Source organism: Lissotriton vulgaris, chromosome 6, assembly GCF_964263255.1.
Source record: "Lissotriton vulgaris chromosome 6, aLisVul1.2, whole genome shotgun sequence".
NCBI classification, from domain to species: domain Eukaryota; kingdom Metazoa; phylum Chordata; class Amphibia; order Caudata; family Salamandridae; genus Lissotriton; species Lissotriton vulgaris.
In genome coordinates, this window is record NC_141694.1 from 221,784,553 (window position 1) to 221,806,379 (window position 21,827).

Below are 21,827 nucleotides of genomic sequence, written 5' to 3' on the forward strand. Positions count from 1 at the left end.
CCACCTCGCTACCCAAGACCTGCTGTCCTTCATGAGACTCCTCAAGACCTGGCTTTTTGAGCAGTAGCAGCACATCCCACCCCCAGCGCCTTGAGACCCTCACGGGCAAGAAGTGCACTTTACAAATTAAATGATTGATTGATTCAGGACATGGTCAGTGACATCACGGATTACATCATACTGTGACCGTAGGTGTTTTGTAAACATTTCTGAAGCTCAAAGATGTATACTAAGCTACTGCATAAGTTAAATTGCTATTCTTTCGTACTAGTAATTAATCACACTGAGTGGCTGTGTGACTGTATCAGAGTGTGGGAGGATATCTAAGTTGCTGTGTGGGTGGGTGAGTGAGTGGCTCTATGGATGTGTTGAATGTGTTAGTGGGTATGTGACTAGCTGTATGGGTATGTGAGTGGCTGTATAGACAAGTGAGCAGCTGTTTGAGTGTGTGTATAGGTGAGTGCAGTGCTTAATTTGTGCAGGTGCTTTCAGGTGCTGAGCACCGGCACCTATTTCTCAGGGCCCGGTCTATTTAATTTTTCTCCAATGCACAGCCAGCACTGTGCACAGGCCATTAAAGAGCCGCCCAGCCTCGAGTGAGGCTTGTACAGCTGTACGTTCAAATTTGGTGCATGCTGCTAGCGTGCTTGCTTTGGCACGCACCAGTGCCTAGTCTTCAGGGTGGGGGAAGGTCAGGTGTGTTGTGTCATGCACAGTATAAACTGCAAGAACAATGAACTGGGAGCATAGTTTCAGCTGCGCTAGCCAGCAGTCTGAGCTTTCCAGTGTAGCCAAAGCTGCAAGGTTAGGTGAGTTGTGTGTGCGTTATTTTACACACAACTGTTATCCCACAGGTGACAGAATAGTGCTTGGCCGTGGGACACCATCGATAAATTCCTGCACAGAGGACAAGGCCTTGCAGAGTAATAACAAAATATGGGAAGCAGCTGAGGGTGGTCCAAAATTGAAAACATATCTTCCTGCCAGTCAGTGTATTAGTACCACTCTCCTACCTGTCCCAGTACCATCTTGTTCACTTTTAAGTTTTTGTCATATGCTTCCATTATATTATGTTATATTGATTTGTATAGCGCACTAATCCCCCAGGAGGGTATAAAGGGATTGGGGCATGTGTGTATGTGTGAAGTGCATGAGTTGCTTTTGTGAAGAGCAAGCCCTTCATCTACTTGAGGAACTCAATAAGGGAGGAGGTGACTCCGATGTGTTGAGGCTTGTGGATGTGGGTGGAGCCAATAAAGGGAAGCGGGTGGGGCCACTGAAGGGAGTGGGCGAAGCTGGGGAAGTGGGTGTGGCCTCGTGAAAGACTGAGCACCTGCACTTCATATTTTACGAATTAAGCACTGGGTGAGTGGATGTGAGTGGCTGTATTGGAGAGTGAATGTGTGAGTGGCTGTATGGGTGAGTGAGTTGTTGTATGTGAGTGAGTGGGTGGGTGTGTGAGTACCTATGTTGGTGAGTGAGTGTGAGTGTGTGGATGGGTGATTGAGGGTATATGTGAGCGACTGTAAGGGTGTATAATTGGATGTGTAAGTGGCTGTACTGGTGAGTGAGTGGGTGCACGAGTGGCTGTATGAGTGTGTGTGTGTGTGTGGATGTGTGTGGATGTGTGAGTGGCTCTATGGATGAGTGATTGGTTGTGTGAGTACTGGTATGGTGCTTGAATAGGTATGTGAAGGGTTTATAAGAGGTTTTATGGGAGTGTGAGTGGGTGATGACCTCAGTGATGTCATTTCAGATATCAGTAATGTCACTGACCATGTCATGAGTGATGTAATATGTGAGGTCATAAGCTGTACATTGCATGAGCGCAAGTTATAGTTAGCTCTGGTAACTATAACTGCTGAATTTCACTAGTTTTGTACGAGTGAAATCTTAGCCTAACTATAACATCAATTTTTTTTGTTTCCTAAATATAATGTCCCTGTAACCTTTGTTTTTATAAATATCAAAAGTTGTTTTAATTGTATTTCCTAGCGTAACCTGTACCTTTAAGAGTGGGTGTTTGAGTGGCTGTATAGGTCGGTGAAGGGGTATGTGATTGGCTGTATGGGTGTAAAATGGTTGACATTATTTGGTGAGGTAATGGATCAGTTTAATCTATTTATGCCTGTTATATTAGATAATACATTTGCTCCCTAATTTAGCAGTTACATTTCAGAATAGAACTAGACTAAATTAATTGATTTAGGCATTGCTACTGCTATATATTAAATTACAACAAATTGGAAAAGAGTCAGAAAATTATCTTTGCCAGGCGGATTGCATGCCGTTTAGAATAGACTAACTAACTAAGAGTATTCTTTGAGGGCCTGCCATGGGGCAGAAATGTGAGTTACTTGGAAACCCACTTACCTTTGACATTAGAACACTGGAACAGGTAGTTCTATAGCTCTATCTCATGACCGTTTTGAAGTGTAATTTGGATAGTCCCTCTACAGTACTTTGTTCTACGAACAACAGATATTTAGCATATTGTGGGACAATATATATTATTTAAGCTTATCATGTTAAATTAATATTGTTCTGGATTTCTTGTGATAGAATGTATTAAAACATATAATTTTAAATGCTTTCTGCTCCCTGATTGTGCTAAAAGACTTACAAGATATATATATTTTAAACTGTCACCATTTTTCTAAATTTTCATTTGCTTTACCTTATTTATTATATTACCATTGTATAACAATTATATAAGAAATGTGAATACATGCTTGTGCTATTTTTTAAACTTTGGTGTTGAATGGCCCTGTGATCCACAAAAGGTTTTACACTCATAGATTTTGAATCACAATTCAAGGCAGCATAAACATGCATTTGGAATACAAAGGCGATTGCGATTTAGTTCAATTCTAAATTGCTTGGCAATTTGGCAGGATCTGCTTAAATGAGATGAAGAAAATCATGTTTGGCAATGAAATGGTTATTCACATGTGCTTAGTGTCTGGATGAAGATCATGTGATGTTTGATAAGGGCATACTCTCATTGTATGAAAGGGGTTAGAGATTATACTGTATGACTAAGTATAAGTTAGCGCATTTACAATTCGATTTTACTTATCAATTAAAAAAAGTTTTGTTATTAGAAATAGGAATGACTACACAGTAAGTCTGAGAAAATGAATATTCAAAAAAACATACTGGAGCTTTCATATTACCTAATATGGCTCCTTCTTGCTGGGGACCTGTGAGTATCGAACAAAGTATTTTGCCTTTTTCTTTGATGTGCTGGTTCTGGTAAAGAGAATTAGAAAGAACACATTTAGAGATAAGATTTACTTAGGATCTAGGTTTTCACTATCATAACATCTTTCCTACAATTTATAAATTTCAAGTTCCTAGTTCCAGCAGTATCAGACTTTTTTACAAGACCAGACTCCTGGTTGTACTTATTATCCATTTGGGTAAATACCAAACATTACACCATCAGAAATATCTCTGCCAATGAAATAATTCTAAATTCTTACTCTATTTAGGATTATTGAGCAACGTTCACATAATCAATATATCACTGTGTGCCATAAGGATTTCTGCCTGTATGCCTATTTCTATAACACCAACATTGACAATCCATTCACTTCTAGCATTATTGGATTACTTTCTTCACCTTGTTGCCGTTTAAGTACTTCAACCATCAGAAAAATCTGAGACAAACTGGGGGGGGAAGAAGTTGGAATCACAGAGTTGCTGAATTGTTAACAATTACCCAAGCTGGAATGGCTTTAATGACTAATGCATAAACTAATGCCAATTCTCAGAAGGATTTCCTTAATAGCAGACACAAGTCACTGTAAATTTTTGTAACGGGAAAGATATTTCACCAACATTGGAAACTCAGCACTGATACATATAAACCAGTCTTTAAACTTGTTCTACAAAAGTAAAGCCACCCTTATTATTACTAAGTAAATGTGAAGCCCAGGCTAATGTCACGGTGAGTGAACTAACCCTGATGTCAATGGGAAGGTGAGAGGAAGTGTGGATGTGTGAGAGCAGGTGTGTGCGTGTGCAGGGATGCCAGTGTTCAGATTCAAGCCTGTAACATTTCTCCACATATGTGAAGCATTCAGTTCAAAGACTAGCATATATAAAGTGGTCAATAAACAATTGTCTCTCCCTGCTTTTCTGAAAGTTTCAAAATAGATTTTTTTCGGCCAGTGGCCCTCTCGCAGTGCTTTGGCACGGTGGTATACAACATGATAAATTAAGACTCATTGGCTTGCTTTGTGGCCTTTGAAATTAACATTCACAGCGTACTGATCCCCAGGGTTACTATGATCTATATGCAGTAGATTAACGCAAAAGGGGATCCTGTACTGAAAACATTACTGAGAGCACACTAACATTTCTTGAAGTCTGGTTGCCCCCAAGGTAACCAATTGCTGTGGACTGAGCAAAAGAGACAGTGGAGAGTGAGTGTACCGCAATATTTTATTTATATTTATTCTATTTATAAAGTTTTATATAGCGTAAACTTGATCCCGAAGGATATCAGAGCGCTTTACAATTAGGGGAAAGGTCACAAATCAAAACATGAGTCTAACATGGGGAGTGCAATAGGTGGAGGGTCCTACTTTAAGCACCTCTATATCTACTACATTGTAAATTGTAAATTGATACTTGTATAGCGCACTACTCACCTGCAAGGGTCTCAAGGCGCTTGTACGAATACCACTGTGGAACCCATCCTGGCTTTCCCTGTGAGGCGTCCACTCCTGGGCACCCCCAAGGTGGTGGTCAGGCATCCTTAGCGTTGTGGGGGCCGTTGTGGAGGTTAAGCAAGCTATTGCCCAGAGTTGCAGAGTGGGACTCCATGATTGGAATAGGCACTGAGGCGAGAATTATCAGGTCAGTGGAATTTTGAGCCCAAGACCCGCCGAGGCGGGGAATTGAACCCTGGTCCCGGGCTAGACCTCTGCATCAGGGTCTGCCGCTCTAATCATTGAGCCACACTTCTCCACTCCACATTTACAAATTCCTACAGTAATGGAGTTTTTCTTGACAATTGAGATACCACTTGATCAGCTTTTTTAAATGACTACTTTACATCAAAAGAATATCAGTGTCAAACGAAGCTTATATTATTCCACCACATGGAAGAAATTTGAAAACTTAAAGACAAAGCTTTAGAGGTCAATCATCCTACTTAGTATTGAACAAGAAGCAATAATATGTGTATATTAATAGAATCATAAGTGGATTTATCTATTATTATCTATATTAGCCCTGAGGTATGTTGGCAAAGAAGACCGACAAGGCCAAACCCACATTGAACAGGATTTCACAATACAACCTGAAAACAGCACTTGTTTCATAACATACCACTAATAAAGCAAATAAGCAGCCGAAATAATCAGCACACATTTCAGAATATAATAACAGTAAAAGACTTATGAAAGTCGATACAATCACATTATTTAGCTGTGATGACCATGTTGCGTCCTACCTATTGGAGGTGCTTGATACCTATCCACAGTTTTTCTCTGTCTCAAGTTATAAGGTCGGTCATTTTCCTCTCCTACTTCGACTTCTTCATCTCCATCTCCATCTTCATCATCTTCTTGAGATTCTACAGTAAGAATCAATAACACACATAATTTAACCATACAAGAGATTCTGAAGTGCACTCTATAATAATTTTAAGTGCTGACAGAGGACTTCTAATTGGAGTTGGTGGCCAGTATGCGGTCAGTGCTCATCTACTATACTTAAAATGGCACACACATTGTAATCAGCTTTAAGTTAACTTAAAAGCACAGATGACACTTCTACCAAGATTTTGCACCTAAGAATAGATACCAAAGAATAGATACCAAAGAATAGATGCCAAAGCAGGACCTTCCCATCCAAAGGATCTGTGGAATGGACGCAAATCAAAAAATCCTACAGGACTGAGCGGGCAAAGTGGGCCTGGCTGTCAAAGAGGTAGTGCTTCATGGATGTATACACAGACTTCCACGTTGCAGCCTTTCAGATGTCAAGGACAGGAACTCCTCAAGCCAAATTAATGGTCAAAGCCTTGGCCTCTGTGGATTGGTCTCTCAGACCTTCCAGGGACTGCTGCTTGGCCAGTGAGTAGCAGATCTTGATGAAGGAGACTATCCACCCTGACCGCGTCCTCTCTGAAGTAATCACAATGAGGAAAACAATCTTCAAACTCAAAAGCAGCAGCAAGCAGCTATGAATCGACTGGAATGACTTACAAATAAGAATCATCAAAACCAAGGCCCCACTGTGGCATCACAGTTTGTTTGTAAGGGAGCAAGTGTGTCAAACCTTTAATAAATCTCATTACACCAAGTGATTTAAATAAGTACGGTTGGTCCGGTAAATGCAGAAGGGCCAAAAGAGATGACAAATAACCTTTGGTAGGGCCATCTGCGAGGTATTGCCGAGGTAAAGATAAAACATACAAAAGGATGTCCAACAGCATGCTTGTAAGGCATCAATCTTATGAGGGGCACACTAAGTCACAAATTTGTCACAGTGCCTGGCATAGTTGCACTTTGTGGAAGGGCGCCCAGAGGCAAGTTTTCCACTCAAACTCCACGCATGTAGCTGCAAATTGTGCAGATTCTGGAGGAGTACCCTGCCATGTTACTGTGACAGATGCCATTCCCTAAGTGGTGGTCTCTTCGAGAATCAGATGCTCATGTCCAGAAGTTCCAGGTACCACCATCTCCTGGCCCAATTAAAGCCACTAGGATGTCTTGGAGCCGCCAGTCATTCTTGATCTTTTTTGAGAACTCTAGGCAAGAGAGGAGGGGTGGGAAGGCTTATAAAAGATGTCCAGTATTCCATTCCAGCTATATGTATTTCCTAACGAATTTTCTTTTGGGAACTCTAAAGTGCAAAAGTATTGATACTGCACGTTCTCAACAATGCGAAAAAGCTCTATCCAGGATTCTCCCTACTGTTGGAAGATACCCAGCACCATTTCGGGATGTAGGCATTACTCGTGATCTGCCAGATGACGACCGCTCAATGCTTCTGCTCCGGCATTCAAGGGCCTTGACAGATGGTTCATGATCAGGGAAATTCTGTGGTGCTCCAACCAAATACAGAAAGGCAGAGCCTCATAGTACAGGGCCTAGAACCCCACTCCATACTGCTTGTTGCAAAACCCCATGGTGGTGGTGTTGTAGAGGAGAACCTGCATTAGCTAACCCTTTATGGATCTCAGGCCTTCAGAGACAAATAGCCCACAAATCCTCTGATCTCCATCTTACCCCAATGCCTTTTCTAACTCAGCATAGACGCCTTCGTCACCACTGTCAGCTCTGAGTGGGGAAGGGAGATGGGCCTGCCACTGGACCATTTACACTTAGTCAGCCACCATCGCAAATTATTATGCACATTTTGTAAAATGCATGGCTACCTACATAAGGTTTCCCAGCAGTAGACTCATACGGCAAAGAGTCACTCCAAAGTGTAATCACCAACGGAAGAAGAATTTAAAAGGAGTTTGAGGATGTAAACAGCTAGGTTTTTAAAAGTTTCCTGAACATCGGAAATGAATCGCATCCTTTCAATGTTGAAGGCAGATTGTTCCAAAGCCTTGATCCAAGGTAGGAATGGCTCTGCCGCTTTGGCAAGATTTCCTGGTTTTAGGAATCACGGCCAATCTCAGTTGACTAGAGCTTAACAAGCGTACGGGAAAGTACCAAGACACCAATGATCTCAGCTAAGCATTTGTGCTTATAGTACAATGCTTTAAAATGCACGTGTTGCAAATAGAAAGTGAAGATTCTTTAGCAAACTGGCTATAGAGGAAAACTTGGGGGCAGGGGGCGAAACAAAAGGCGTGCTGCAACATTTTGAACAATCTGAAGGTGCTTGAGTAGCTGTTTATCTGCTCCCAGATACAAAATATTTCCGTAGTCCAGCCTCTAGGTAACAAGGTCCTGGACTAGAGTTCTCCGGGCAGAAGTGGGGAAGCAGTACATGATCTTTCTGAGCCACTTCACTACACCAAAGCAGGTGGCTGCCAAACTGCTAATTTGCTGGCTCATCATAAGTTTGTTGTCCAACAATACACCCAAGTTCTTTACAACTGGCACTAGGCTATGGGGAGTACTCATAATCACAGGCCCCTGGTGAGAACCCCAAGGGGTGGAAGGATTACAAACCAGCGTGACTTCTGTCTTGTCTCCATTCAACTTTAAAAAGTTGTCATCCATCCAAGAAGAAACTTGGGTGAGACTGGAGTGCAAATCCATCACATTCTGATTATCCTTTGATGCCAAAAATACCACAATTTGTGTATCGTCTGCAAATGAGAAAAGTGTAAGGCTACAGTTTTCCACAATCTCTGCCAGTAGTCTAACATATAAATTAAATAGCAGGGTACTTAAGGTAGATCCTTGAGGCACACCAGAAGTCATACATTGTGGTTTTGACCTATATTGGTTAGTATGCACGTGAAAGCTGTGACCCTCAAGAAAGGATTTAAGCCAGGATAAAGCAGTGTTCTGTATTCCCATTTCCTCTAACCTCTGTGCAAGCACAGTGATTAACAGTATAAAATGCTGCACTGAGATCTAACAAAATCAGTGCAGCAGCTCTGCCTGCATCTAATTGGTGCTTCAGAAACTCCAATACACCAAGAAGCACCAACTCAGTGCTATGTCCAGCACGAAACCTAGATTGTGAGATGTAGTAAGTCGTTGAGTTAAGTGTGCCTAGTAAGTTGTAGATTTACATATTTCTCTAACACTTTGGTTGGAGTACGTAGCAATGATGTGGGTCTGTAATTTGACCATATAAGAGGGCCCAGATAAGGTTTTAGGAACCACGCTCTCCATCAACGACAATTGGGTAATCTGCCCTGTAATAAAGTGGGAAAGTTGTCCAAATACATCTAGGGGACAGGAACACAGTGGGGATCCCGAATTAATGGATTTTAGAATCGGCCTAAACTAGGTCACATCCAAAGGCTGGAACTCCTGCAACTCACAGTTTACCTGAGATGGACTAGTTGAAAAGCTGACCTCGTCAGTACTGGAAATAGACACCTGGATCTGCCACTTTCTTGGTAAAGGATTCAGCCATTTCCTCACAGTGTTTGAGAAGGCGGGGGGGGGGGCAGGTGCAGTGTTGGTCAGATCGAAAAAGGGCTTTCACAACCTGAAAAAGAGTCTCAGGCAGTTCTGAGTTAGTGATTTTACTCGTATAAAATAAGGCCTGACAAGTCTTCTGGTTGTATTTTAATGCTTTTTTTGTAAATTGCCTAATTTTTCTTTTCATATGTTTTACGGCGCACCCTCTCAAGATTATTACATGGCTTTTTCTGTTCGTATGAGGACGCATGGTACCAGGGAGTCGGGAGAAGGGTTATTTAGGGTTATTTAGTGTTTTTTGATGGAAACAGGTACTAGGATGTTCAAAGAGGACCGGAGCCCCTCATCGACTGTGGATGTGTCAGTCATTGTTAGCAGTCATCTATCTGGATGGCATCCGTCAGATTTCCTTGATGCTGGACCACTGGAACTTCAAATTCCATTGCAGAACAGGAATATGCCAACTGAAGATGCAGGAGGTTAAGAGAGAAAGATGTCTCAGAGCTGCTCACACCATGACCTAGCAACAAGGCCAAAACATCAGAAATGTAAACTGAATGTCTGGACTCAATGCAGCTGAGGGAAGTCCCTGATCTGCACCGTATACAACACAGCTCCAATAAATGGAAGCATCTGCGTAGTCGGGTGCAATTTCAGCTTGTTGATAGAGAACCACAATGTCGTCGAGAGGCTCGCCATCATTTGCAGGTGGTCTACAGCAGATTGTGGCAAGCTTGCATTTAAAAGGCAGTGGTCAAGGCAAGGGAAGAACAATATCCCCAACCTCCAAAGATGGGTCACAACCACTGCCATCACTTTTGTGAACACCAGAGGGGCACTGGGATGGCCTAAACAAAGCACAGAAAGATGAAAATGCTCCTGTCCTACCTAGCAGCAGATAACTTCTGTGGGTCTACAGGACTGGTATAAAAAGAAAATGTGTCCTGCAGGTCCTAGGACACAATCCAGTCGCAGGGGGCCCAGGGAAGACAAGATATGAGATAGCAGGAGTATTTTGAATTTGTTCTTCTGTAAGATGATATTCAGAGGCCAATGGTCTAAAATAGGCTGGACACTCTTCTTTGTTGACAGAAGGAAATACAAGCGTAACACTCTTCTTTCTGAGTGCAGTACCATCTCAATAGCACCCCTGATGAGTAAGGCTCGCATTTCCTGCAGACTAATAGACAGGAGATCTTCTGAAACTATATCTGATGTGTGGGGAATGTTTGGAAGGAAAAAGAAGATGACGGTCATAGTCATGCTGAAAGATTTGCAAGACCCATTTGAAGCACGCGATGGGTTGTAACCCTGGGTGTAAGTGCTGGATCCTGGCTCTCAGTAGATGTCCAAGTGCCATTAAGAATTAACTAAAGTGGTTTGGTGGCTGTTACAGTAGGGGTGTGGGAATGGAAGAATTAATGCCTGGAGAGATTAATGCTACTGGGCAGACTGACTTAGCCTATACATCACCCCTCTAGAGCCTCTGAATATTTTGAAATGGTGAGGAAACAGCATGGCAGGGGTCAACATGCACAAGGAGCGTGTTGCAGCTCTACTTTCCTTACAGCGTTTCAACGCAAAATCTGCCTTTTCAGCAAAAACGTGTAAGCTATCAAAATGTATATCCATGAGAAAGGCTAGTCCATCGTTGGAAAATCCTGTTGAACAGACCAATGCATGTCAAACAACACTGGTGCCAACTGATCTACAAGGAAAAGACCCACTTCTTCACTCATCCAGACGACGCATGGCACTGGCTAGAAGAACGCCCACCAACACGGAGAGATGAAGGGGGCGAGCTGAACAAGGTGATGGGGGCCCCCTCCACTGGCAATCTCTGGGAACTGGTGAAACCACAGCGCCGGCGCAGACTCAGGGGGACGAGGAAGACACAAACAACGCCGTACCCCCCGCAGAATAGGTCTCCTAGAAGACACCGGGACGCTGCCTCCCCGGGTCGGGACAGCCAAGCGGGATCTAGATTTCACGCCCTAGCCGCCAAGGATCGTCCTGAGGAAGAGGATGACACGGGGGGCTACGACGGGGAGCGATGAGGAGGAAGATCAGTCACTTCATCCGATAGTGGTTGCTATCAACGAGATGGAAAAGGACCCGCCTACAGGCAATGCCCCAGTGCAGGGAGAGAACAGGGAACGCAATACTTGAACAGGAAGTATGCTGGATGGATGAGATATCGGCTGGACCGGCGGACAGCACGCAAGTGGCTCCCACGCCTCTCAATTGTTAATTTTCTTTAAGTACTGTTTGGTTAATCATTACTGTATCTTTCCTTTTCTGATTACGAACTACCTCATAGAACTGTGGACACTGTAAGAAAGTATCCTTCCGAGTTTGGTAGGTGCCAAGTTGGGGTAGGTCAGAAGAGGGGCGAGACACCAGGGGGGGGGGGGGGGGGGGGTGACAGACCTTTTCCTGCCAATAAGTCCTATCAAGGAGGGAGGTGGATGGTGGGACTGAGGGGGGAGGAAGGTGGTGAGGGGGAGCGGGGGACAGTTGGGGATGTTCAAAGTTTCCTATTGATGGGGTCCTAGGTACTTGGGGGCGGGGGGGGGGGAGTTGGGGGGGAGGAGAGGATTTGGGGACGGTAAGGGGGGTGAATGATCATGTGATACTACTTGCAAACTCAAGTCTTCCGGACCACACCTCCTCGCAAGAGGCTGATTGCATTACACCCCACACACGCCAGATTCCCAGGTGACAATAGGAGGAACCCCATAGACCAAAGGGGATTCAGTGTTCTAACTTGGAACGTGAACGGGCTAGGCAGTAATGTGAAGAGAGGGCTGGTGAACTCATACATTAAACGAATAGGCCCTGACATAACACTATTGCAGGAAACACACCTCAAAGGGACGAACTGTGCATTCCTAGCTAGGGGACACTACAAGGTGCTAGCACATGCAGGTTACACCACGGGTTCGAGAGGAGTGGCCATACCTCTGAAGAAGACTACACCGTTCCACATAGCCCAAACATGTATACATACACAGGGGACATACGTGGGGGTGAAGGGGACTTGGAATAGACGTGAGTACACGATAATCTCGGTATACGCCCCCCCCCCCCCCCGAAACTGCAGGCCAACACGCTTAAGAAGGTAGTAGACATACTCCTAGACACGGCTGACACTATACAAATCCTTGGTGGGGATTTTAATGATGTGATGGACCCGGGGTTGGATCGAACGGGACTGACGACCAGAGACCAGACCCGGACTCCCCTGTCTCGAATGATTACTAACATGGGACTCACTGACGTATGGAGATGGTTACACTCGGACCAGAGGAACTACTCCTTCTCGGGATCGCATAAAGTACTCTCGAGGCTGGATTACATATTTATGTCTCGGCAACACCTGGCAATAGACACACAGAATATAAGGCAAGAGGGATCTCTAATCACTCCCCACTCTTAGCTAGAGTGGGATTGGGGAGAGATAGGAGTTGAGGCTCATGGTGATTGACGGCGTGGGATATACAAAAAGTGAGCATATTGAAAGGCATGAGGGCAGACATGAAGGTTTATGTGGCGGACAATGAATAGACGGTCCAATCCAAAGTTATATTCTGGGGGCCTCTAAAAACGGTCATGCGAGACAGGGCACAGAATAGATTAGCGGCTGAGCGGAGGAAGCACCAGGCTGACACAGTGGCACTAGAGGCGAGCATTCTGGATCTTGAGAGCGAATACCTGGTCTCGAACGAGACTGGGATTCTCAGGCGACTGACGGACACGCAGAGACAGTACCGAGAGTTGGTCACGGGCGAGGCCAAAACCCAGGCGCTTGCCACGTTGCATCGCCTATATGATGTAGGGGATAAGTCGGGCAAACTGCTGGCGAGGCTCAGCAAAAAAGAGCGCGCAGCGAGATGGGTGGAGCAAATCAGAGACACTAAGGGAATACCAATACGGTCGGATTCTATTATCACCGAGACGTTTGCAGACCATTATAAAAGCTTCTACCGAGCTAGAGATTTAGGGACTTGTGATGAGGCACTACAGTACATGGAATCAGTTGAATTACAGACACTATCCGCTGAGGCCCAGCAAAGCCTAGAGGCTGACCACTCTTGAGGACATCACCGAGGCCTTGGCTAGGCTCAGGCCAGGTAAGTCCCCGGGCCGTAACGGGTTCCCAGCCGAGTTCTTTAAACGTATGGCGGACCTCTTGACACATCATCTAAAGGGCCTTTTCGAAGGGGCGATGGAGGAGGGGAGGCTCCCCCCAGATCTGAGGCTGGCAATAATAGTCCCGATCCATAAGGAAGGGAAGCCTCATGACGATTGCACGTCATACCGCCCTATCTCCCTCTTGAATATAGAGGCAAAACTTCTGGCAACTATCTTGGCTATGCGCCTTCGCCGGGCGGTATCGGACCTAGTACATCTCGATCAAACAGGGTTCCTCCAGAACAAGGCTACTAGGTTAAACCTCCGACGTACCCACAATTGGCTGCAGGAAGTAAGGGAAACAGAAGATCCACCCTGGTTCCTCTCCTTTGACGCGGTGCATTGGCCATTTCTGGAGGGGGTCCTACAAAAGTTCGGCTTCGGCCCCATATTCCGGAAGTGGGTTCAATTGCTCTATACAGAACCTAGAGCTAAAGTGAGAGTGAATGAGGCTATTTCAAGGGAATTCCCGGTCAAAAGGGAGACCAGACAGGGCTACCCATTGCCACCCCTCCTGTTCGCGCTCACGATAGAGGTGCTGGCTACTAGGGTGCGCCAGAATGAAACCATTAGGGGATTCAGGCGGAGTGAGCTATATTCTCAGATGAAAAAATATAGCTCTATGCGGATAATATCCTCTTATACGTTACTCGACCGGAATCCACAATTCAGGAAATATTTCTGGAACTGGAGCGGTATGGTAGACATGCGGGGTACCAGGTAAACTGGCACAAGTCGGTCCTCTACGATCCTAAGGGTCAGGGAAGCTGGCCGGACCTTGACAGAGGAGGGGTTTAAATACCTTGGAGTATATGTCACCCTAGATCGCAATCAGTCCTACCAACGAAACGTAGAACTAATAATATCGAATTTTGTAGAAGACGCGTCCCGATGGAGCCAGCTCCCTCTCACCATACTGGGCCGGGCGGCCATGTTTAAGATGATCACACTCCCCAAATTCTTATATGCTCTACAGAATGAGTACTACCCTATCCCGTCCAAAGCCTTCGGGAGGATACATGCGGAACTTCGGTCCTTCCTGTGGCTAGGTAAACAATCCAGAGTGGCACTCCGCACGCTTCAACGCCATCAGTGCAGCGGAGGGATATCGCTCCCGAATTTGGAAGCATACTACTGGGCGGAACATATTGCCCCGATCAACGAGTGGATGCATGCGCCGGCAGATCACCCCATCTATGCCCTTGAGAGACATAAGCTCTCAGCCTGTCACTAGTTGTATTATCTGTATGGGGGAGCTCGACGAAGACAGCTTCTCCCCGCTACATGTACCACCCTACAGCTGTGGAAAAAGGTGATGAGCCGCACGGGCTGGGGGGAGAAACCCACCCGCCAGACGCCGATTTGGCACTGTGTGTGGCTCACGGAATTGAATAAGTTAATAGGCTTTCGGAAAGGGGACGATATTGGGATCTCCACCTTGGGCGACAGTGGCAGGAGGAGACTTGAAGTCGTTCGAAGCACTGCGGTCCAAATTCGGACTGCATCACACGCAGTTCTTCAAATACGCCCAGTTGCGACACGCCTGGCGAGCGGAAAGAATATCACTAGACGGACTCCCGGAGTACACACCTCTAGAGGGTAGACTGTTACAGGAACAGGTGCAGGAAAAAATGGTGTCCCTCACATATAGAACACTAACAAATAATATGCTAGGAGACATGGAGAAACTAAGGAGAACATGGGAGAGCGAGGTGGGAGACATAGAGGACATTGATTGGGACATGGTACTAATGCACCCCAGGGAGGTGGCCATTAAGTCTAGGTTGCCACTCATCCAGTTTAATGTGCTACACAGAACATACTACGACAGAGTGAGGCTTCATAAAATGGGACGAACGGAAGACACTAGATGCCTTAGGTGCAGGGCAACGGGAGGAGACTTCTACCACATCATACGGACATGTACTACTATCCAGGCAGGCATATTGGGTTACTATATTTATGGAATTGAGTGAGGTGCTGGAGACCCCTATTGCCCCAGAGCCCAAAAAGCCCTCCTAGGGATGATAAATGACAGATCTGGCGCGTCCTCTCCTGACCTTTTTGACCCTGGCGTTGGTAGTGGCCAAACGAGACATAGCTAAACACTGGGGTGCGCCTGAATCACCAGACTTCGAGGAATGGAGGAGAGGGATGGACCTGTACATGGCTGCGGAAAGGGTCACTTACAAGGCGAGGGGATGCCCTTAGAAGTTTGTTTGGGGTAAACGGAGAACTTATCACGGGTTGGATGCGGGACTCTGAAGGCCATATTCTTAGAGGGGAAATATAAAGGTGTCTAAGCCAACTAGGGAAATGCCACAGGCCGACCAGGAGAGACTACTGTATTTTGGCGCACTGGACGCCGGATTGCACGGACACGGAACTAGTTAGAGAATTGTGGGGAGGGGGTGGCGGATGGAAGAATGGGAAATGTGCACTGAAGATGACATGATTGTATCGTGGAGTTACACTAAAATGCAAATAAAAATGTTGAGAAAAAAACACTGGTGCCAACTACCCACCACAGGCAACAACTAGCATCTAGAACAACTAGATATCTTAGGCTGCGTCTTGTCTACCATGAATTGTCTCATCCATGGAATAACGAGAGTCTTCCGGGACCAAAGGCCAAATCTCTCTGGCCATGTCCCAAAAGAAATAGCAGCCCAATAGGCAGACGTCATTAACCAAATGCAATGCTAGACTGGAAGATAAAATAAATGCTTGCCACAAGCCTCAACCCTCTTGGATTCCCTTGGAGTTGTGAGAAATGAATTGGGATACACTTTACAGGTTGAAGCTTGAACCACAAGATTCTCTAAAGTAGAAAGCTTAGTGAGAAAGCCAGGATAGCCAGTAGTTAGTCTCTGACACCTGGCCACTCAAACATTCACTGGTGGGCACAAACAAGTAGCCATCAACGTACCGGTGAATGCCTTGTTAAAAGTGAGCAAAGACTCATATGTGGCTGGATCAGACTGCATCATTTTGGTAAGGAAGTATATTTTGGTTTAGTCTGAGGGCTGTTGTAAATCTAGGACTTCAGCTGGTTGCCAGACCACCAGTGCAATGGAGCCACTTTATTCCATTAGTGGGCAAAGTGGTGAGTCAAACTCTGCCCCCAGAGAAGTGTCTGGCCATTGGCCTTTTGTAAATCCATGAAAAGCTTATTATCTGTGCAATGAGGGGGAATCATCCATCTTCATCCCAACTCTGGGTTGTCCTTGTTCAGAGTTAGAATCAAAAAGATAATGGAACCTCTACTAATGCACCCACCCTGCTAAAGGCATCCGGTTGGAGTCAGGATGGACAGCGAACAATTGCGCTTTTGTAATCTCATAGAGCAACGTCGATCAAGCTGCACGTGGCTCGGAGTTTGACAACATAATCCGCACTAGATTCTGTTCCAGCACCTATGTCATCAGCTCAGATGTTGGAGCGGTAGTAGAAGCTTTACCGATGTTGGTACGGGGCCCTACACTAGTTCCAAGGGATCAGATGGCACTGATAAAGGATACTTAGGCGGTAACCTGAGCTGGGGCCTCTTCAGTCCTGTAGGGTCCAAATGCATACCAGAGGCGGCCCAAATGCATACCAGAGGCAGCCCCAAGCACACACAAATCAGAAGCATTTTCCCCAGCCCCAAAGGCTTCAATCTGTGTGGCATCACCGATGGTCCGGTGAAATCAGGGTACACAGAGATCAGTTGAGGAATATGCTCCATGATCAGAACCCTCAAAGGTGAAAGACTCACATCATGATGCCTGCTATTTTGGCTGGGATGGGTTTGAGCACCCCCTTGCTTTTTCATGTTTGCACTTGGGTTGACTTAGAGCACAAAGCTGACCATTTGCAGGAACAGCCTTGGGAGTGGGACAGAGTCCGCGCCAACAATTTGGAGTGTGACTTGAGCATTAGACACAACTACATCCTTTAACCACATAAGGCTCTGCCTTGCGCTCATAGATTGCCTTCGGGCACGAGTCATTGCCTTAACACAGACATCAGAAAGACATTTTGCACAGGTTGGTTAATGACATTAGTTTACTCTGGTCGCAGCATGGTTTATACCTGTAGGTTTACATGAGCACACTGGAATTAGATTTAGAAGTCTGACAAAATTGGAATCGGAGCTCAAGATCTGCATCAAGGGCACAGAAAGAAGGGAACCAACATCAGCATGCAGGGGTGGTGCATATGGGGCTCCTGCTCTGTCACTTCTAGGGCAGTACAAAGTCAACACGGAGCTGCATGGCGCCACCTAGCGGCCTAGGGAGTATATTCTAAGGAGAACGGTCGGCAGTTCGAATTCTCCATTAGAACAGGATCAATTTGAAACAATTATGTGGTACCATTGGTCCTTAAGTTGTAAAGCTCCATGTCTTCTTTCAGAGTGGTTCAAAGTGTGTACTCTCTAAAGGGAATGATTCAGAATAGAAGAGGTGATACCAATAGACATTGTCTTATAAGGGACCACTCTTGGCACTGAATCCTGCTTACTAAGATGAAACTGCTTCCAAACCAATACAAAGTCCAGAGTCCCTCTCAATTCCAGGTCCTTTCTTAACAGAGAGAAACAGTCTGCAAATTCTACAATTAAAGAGGCAGCATCTCATAAGATGCAGATCCCCCAAAGAAGAAACACAAGCTGTGTTTTAGCTGCTGACAACTGCTGCCATGTCCTGCAATTGGATTAAAGCTCATTGGGAAAGGCATGGCAAGGTATTTTTTGCGTACATAAGATAAAGGGTAAAAACCCAACTCTTGTGAGAAGGGAGACAAAAGGTACTCCTACAATACCCGCAAGTGGTGGATAGTGGAGGAATTTAGCATTCTTATACAGAGCACTGGGTCAAGCGAAATCAGCATAGTACACAACATTCTATTCAATAAAATATTTTAGAAGATTACCAGAAAAAATAACATAGGTGTGGACATTCATGATATGGGGGCAGTCACAGAGGGGTATTTACACATGGAGAGCTAAACAACATTAAGTAAAAGCATTTTAGAGAGTCTTTTTCTGATTCTGCTAGGCAACCTAAGCAATTTCAATTCAGTTAGGCAGGAGGGAGAGTAGGATGAAATTTTAAGTGGCTGAACCTCTGAAAACAAACTGCATTACACAGATGCCCACAATATGTAAAAGACCTGATGGTGTAGAGCTGGCGTGCATTAGTTTTGGCATTGAATCTCATGCAGAATATTGGCCACATACAAAGTAGATTGTTTCTATGATGGCACCCTGTGAATGAGATGGCACTTGCTTTTTTGATTGGGACCTTCAGGCTTATTGCTGGTCAAGTCCCTCTCAAATTAGAGACTTCTAATCACCATCTTTTATCAAGTCCACACAGTTAAGATAACACATCTTTTCCACAGAGTTTATTTTGTTGATTGCAAGCAGCCTAGCTAGCCTCGTCTTCCTTACTCCAAAATAGATGCTACTTTTGATACTGAAAAGAAGTTTGTAGTGAAAGGTGAAAACTGGGTTAAGGCCGAGAATATGAATAATACGGCATTTGCTACCAAACGGTTCTATTATCCTGACCTGGTGATTTCTTTTGGCTACAACATCTGAGACCCTGAAAGTAATACATAAACGTGGAAATGGAAGCTAAATGCAAAACATTTAAAGCTTTCACAATCATGGTTGTATACTTTGTTCTGAGGTTAGTTGGAGCACAATGCAACTCTTAGATTATTTCATGTAGAACAGGTAACAAGTTCTGGAAGCACCCATCAACCAAAGGTTCTAATGAAATCAGCATTTCAGTATTTTGTTTTATCTACCTTCTGTCCCCTCCTCCTCTTCTCCTTCAGAAGACTCATCATGGTGGGTTTGGATGCCGTATGCATTTCTCCTCAAACTCTTTCTCCTGCGCTTCACTCTGGAGTACATATCCATATTTTCCTAGAATTGTCAGGAATGTCAGACAGAAGATTGTTCGAGGCACATTGTTCATAAACAAATTCCGGGAACGTTGCACAGTACAATCAATACATCCAAAAATGTTTCAGCAGTCTAAAATCTAATTAAAGATGGTATGAAGGGATCACAATTTACCCCACCAGTCCTCACACAGTTAGAAACTTTCAGCCACATGCATCAAGTGATTTAGGAATCGCAAACGGTGCGAATCGCAAAATTCGGCCGTTTGGATTCCTAAATCACTATTTGGGATGCATTAATCAAAAATACATGAAATCGCTATTTTTTGCGATTTCTAAAAATGCGATGGCATTTAAGGAATCGCTATTTGCGATTCCTTAAATGCAATGCATGACACCTAAAAAAATGCAAATTCACAATTAGGAGGAAAAAATTACCATGAGGGTGGACCTCATGGTAATTTGCGAAAATTCTGAAAAATGCAATTTTGTGCATTTTTCAAACTGTCATGTTGTGCACACACATGCTCTTCGGGCATGTGTGTGCACAACATATGTGCATAGATTGATTTCAGGGGTGCAACAGGGTGTCCTTTGGACACCCCTGCACCCTTGAAATCGCAATCTCAATTTGCGATTAGCTAATTGCGAATCGCAAATTGAGATTGTCTTCCCATTCATTCCTATGGGGCTTTTGGCCCATAGGAATCAATGGGAAGGGATTCCTTAATTGAGATTCGCAAATTGTGAATCGCAATTAAGGAAAAATAAGGAATCGCTAAAAAATGTGTGATTTTTTGATGCATTGCCGTTTGCGATTCCTTAATTGCGATTCCTTAATTTTCGCAATTAAGGAATCGCAAACGGCACCATTGATGGATGTACCTGTTTAAGCTGGGTCAAAGTATGATATACCATAGTCTCCCTCAGCTAAAAGGATGACGTTACAGAAGCTAAAGATTTCATGTACATAAAGCATTTTCAATGCGGGTTTCTTTTATAAATCCCACTGGGTATTTAAATGCATTTTTACTGAATAATATACAAACACTTCCTTATCTTCCCTGCACAAATCAGCAAAAAATTTAATTTTTGTATTCATAATTATTGGAGTCTTCACTATATTCATACTAGTGAAAAACACTATGCAGAATAAAAACACTAGTAAAAATGCATTTAACGGAAAATTAGGATTTCTATTAGGAAACATCACAGAACAGTTATCTAAAGCTTCAAAATAGGGAATTATGGACAGTTCAGTTTGAAAATAATGTGACCTAAGAGGGGAACTAGGTTACAGAAAATCAATTTTCATTCTCCATCATTAGATCTTCATCACAGGTGACAAACAGTAGATGCCGTAACTGGTTGAAGGAAGATCAATTACAAGCTGAGCGCAACCAATGTGGGATCTGGATTGTTGTCTTGGGGGTGCTGGAGGGCGCACTGCGGGATGGCTGCCTCTCGAGACGGCTCCGCCGGTCAGGTTCAACTACTCATTGCGGACTTCAAATTAAATTCTGTCGGCGTTTATACGAATCGGAACGGCCAGTCCCCAAGATGACGATAACGGATGACCTGTAACCCGCTGCTGGAGCCAGAAAATCGTTTTGAAAGATTGGCAGCTGGTGAGGTCCGGAGCACGCGAGATGGTGGCGCCCTGAGACTGCGGCAGCTCGGAGCGTGAGAAGACCACGATACTGCACCACAGCGTGTACAATGCGGTAAATTGTGCTTACAATTTGCTCCCCAGAACATCAGATGGCTGTACCCCCCCAATGGTACTGGAGTGCTCTTTATGTGCTGGCAAATGCATCCTAAGGCGAGCTGTATGGTATACATTTACAAAATGGGGGATCGTAGAAACGGAGGAATGATGGAGGACACTTTCTGCTAAACTCTCCAGCTCCTAAATGCGTGTTAGTAACAGTGCTTTTCTACAATATTGGTCAGCCCGCCGCTCACCAGTGAACGTCGCTATACAGCACCAACTGTGTAAGTGTGTATTCAATGCTGGCACAGATTGCGGTGTTATCGCGCGTAAGAATCTAGCGGCGATGTGCTGTGGAAGTGCAGTCTGATTACGAGGCTTGGCGAAATTCACCCATACTGCTACATGCTGACTTTTCCCAAGATGCGCAAGGTGCCGTGATCAATAGTACTTGGTAATGCAGCAAAATGTAGCCCATGTTTTGTAATATATCGCAGTGATCAATCCAACTGCACCTAATGAGATACGCTCCGCAAAGATGTAACGACTGCAGTCTGGTATGATTGCAGTGAAGATAACGGTATATATGGTGTGCAGGCAATGTGAGGGAGCGTCTATAGTGTACTTGTTCGATAATCTGCATCCACTAAGCGGCTGAACAGACCTGCAAAAATAAAATATCATGTGCGGTCTACCATTTTTCTACCGGCTGGCAGTGCCCCGAGCAGTGGAGCTGAAGCTTCTGGACTGGCGGCGGGGCCGGGGCCGGGGCCGGGGCCGAACCTGTGCTGCTCTGGGGCACGACATACCCACGGCACGTCACACTAATTCTGACGCCATATACATCATTGTATATACCCATCAGCAGTATTGTCAAATAAAAAAATGGGCAAGCCAGATAGACAGCAATCAAAACTGACATTTGAAATGAAACGACAGACCAAGGGCGC

General features: G+C 44.7%; 1 protein-coding gene across 3 annotated transcripts in view; it reads right to left on the minus strand.

The window, feature by feature from the left end:
• ATAD2B (ATPase family AAA domain containing 2B) overlaps window positions 1-21,827 on the minus strand; it is a 945,800-nt gene that overhangs the window by 707,354 nt on the left and 216,619 nt on the right. For all 3 annotated transcript variants that reach the window (XM_086926259.1, XM_086926261.1, XM_086926260.1), the window contains exons 6-8: window positions 19,068-19,188; window positions 5,465-5,587; window positions 3,177-3,252 (exon numbers count right to left, since the gene is read on the minus strand). In XM_086926259.1, the coding sequence (XP_086782385.1) occupies window positions 3,177-3,252; window positions 5,465-5,587; window positions 19,068-19,188 (320 nt within the window). The remainder of the gene's footprint in view (window positions 1-3,176; window positions 3,253-5,464; window positions 5,588-19,067; window positions 19,189-21,827) is intronic.